General features: G+C 46.2%; 1 protein-coding gene across 1 annotated transcript; it reads left to right on the top strand.

The window, feature by feature from the left end:
- Positions 1-618: 618 nt before the first annotated feature.
- Positions 619-1632, top strand: Pmar_PMAR008565 (thermitase, putative; the record flags this gene model as incomplete). The annotated part of the gene is made up of 1 exon (XM_002776874.1): positions 619-1632. One exon carries the CDS (start codon positions 619-621, stop codon positions 1630-1632), a length of 1014 nt encoding a protein of 337 aa, XP_002776920.1.
- Positions 1633-2017: the final 385 nt, after the last annotated feature.

Below are 2017 nucleotides of genomic sequence, written 5' to 3'. Positions count from 1 at the left end.
ATATTAATCAGCCAGAAAATCAACTTGAATTTCTCGAATCAGCTCAGAGATCCACACATCCTCGCGATGATCCTGATTTCTCGCTCCAGAGTAAAAAATCAGTGAATCAGGTTTTATGACTCACCATCTAATTTTTTCATCTGAGTAAATACTCTGACTCACCTGCTGCATCAGGATCCGCATACGGCTCCTGGATGCTGTGGCGGATGTTAATAAGATACTTGAAAGAGTGACGATATAATTTCTCCATTTCGACTTCATGTCATCAGTTATGGCGACGGAGCCATTCACGTACTTGTTTCGTGAACTTTTGTCTATCTAGGTGGTCTTCCAATTGTTGGATGGGTTGTCGATTTAATATTTGAATTCCAATCGCCATTTTCCACGAGCGTGAAGATCTGATGTCACACGTAGCCCGTGTAGTTGAGGATCTGTTATAGGTAATTTTTGACTCTACGCACAAGTGTCGAGTTCGGAGTTCGCGCCGGGGCTTAACGTTCGGATCGGTACGTACCAACACGGATGATCCGCCCCGCATCCATCCAATCTACGTGATACGGTGGGAGTAGTTCACGCGTACACTTCGGCACAACAGACAACTCATTCTAGTGCCTGGCAATGAAGCTCCTCGTAACATCATTCTGGTTCTTCTCGTGCGACCTTCAATATGTCAAGGCAAGGGTGAGTGGGTTCGGTCCTGTGAACGGCGATCCCAACGACCGATTCTATTATCAACAAAAGGCTTATCTTGAGGCCATCTCTGTACCGATGGCTTGGGGTATCCTGGACTCTATACCAAAGAGAACGCAGGTGACCATCGCAGTTATAGACGATGGAATCGAGGCAAGTCACCCTGACTTGAAGGGTACCGTCATCAAGGGCTACAACGTCGTTGATAAGAATGATGATACCAGTCCTCGAGGACCACATGGAACCCACATGGCTGGCATCATTGGCGCTATCAGAAATAACAAGATCGGTATAGCGGGTATTCTGAACGATGTGCGTATACTGCCCATATCTACGGGTGAAATTCCGTATAATGTGGATGGTGCTAAGGCTTTCAAATATATCGTGCGTGAGACGAAAGGTGATGTTAAAGTGGTCTTGTATACGGTTGATTTCACAGGACCCGTCCCAATCCTGATGCAGAGGATTCACGCAGCCGCTGCAGCTGGCATGCTCGTTGTGGTGACTGCAGGAAATGAGCATATGGACATGGACAAGATCAAAGACTATCCTTGTTCCGGCCGTAAACTACACCGTGAAGGAATTATCTGTGTGGCAGCCACAGAGGGTACCGAAATGCAGCTTCACGACGCGAGTAATTTTGGCTCAGCTGTTGACATTGCCGCTCCAGGTTACAAAATATCTACAACCCATCTTGATGGGCAGTATTCTCAAGATACGGGCACTTCGGCTGCCGCCGCTATCGTAGCAGGTATAGCTGGGATGCTCTACAGCCTTGAACCTTCTCTGAAGACTAAGCTGACTCCTGCTTATATCAAAAGTATCATTATGGATACGGCCACCAAAGGTGTCAAGGACAGTAAAGGAGAAAAGACTCTCTCCTTCGGCCGCGTGAATGCTGCGGCGGCTGTTAATAAGATACTTGGAAAAAGGACCGTATAATTTCCCCATTTCGACTTCATCTCATAACGATCTCTTTGTGAACTTTCGTCTATCTTTGTGGTCTTTCCCTTGTTGGATAGATTTTCGATCTATTGCTCAAATCCCATTCTGAATGGGCCATTCACCACTTTCTGCGAACGTGAAGATCTGATGTCGCATACAGCCGTGTAGCTGGGGATTTGGTATATATAATTTTTTGAGTTTCACGCACATGTGTCGAGTTCGTAGTTCGCGCCGTGGATTACCGTTCGGATCCGTGCTGTTGAAGCAAGTAAGAGCGATTAATGTGAATTGTAACCGTGAGCAACTTTGATTGTTGAAAGGGTCGTTGGGGAGGGATACACGCAATTTGGGATAAACTGTTAACCAAGGTTAAATACAGATT

This window comes from Perkinsus marinus (genome assembly GCF_000006405.1).
Source record: "Perkinsus marinus ATCC 50983 genomic scaffold scf_1104296953010, whole genome shotgun sequence".
Classification (NCBI taxonomy): domain Eukaryota; phylum Perkinsozoa; order Perkinsida; family Perkinsidae; genus Perkinsus; species Perkinsus marinus.
Note: the sequence above shows the minus strand (reverse complement) of the source record. Positions and strands in the feature narration are given on the sequence as shown.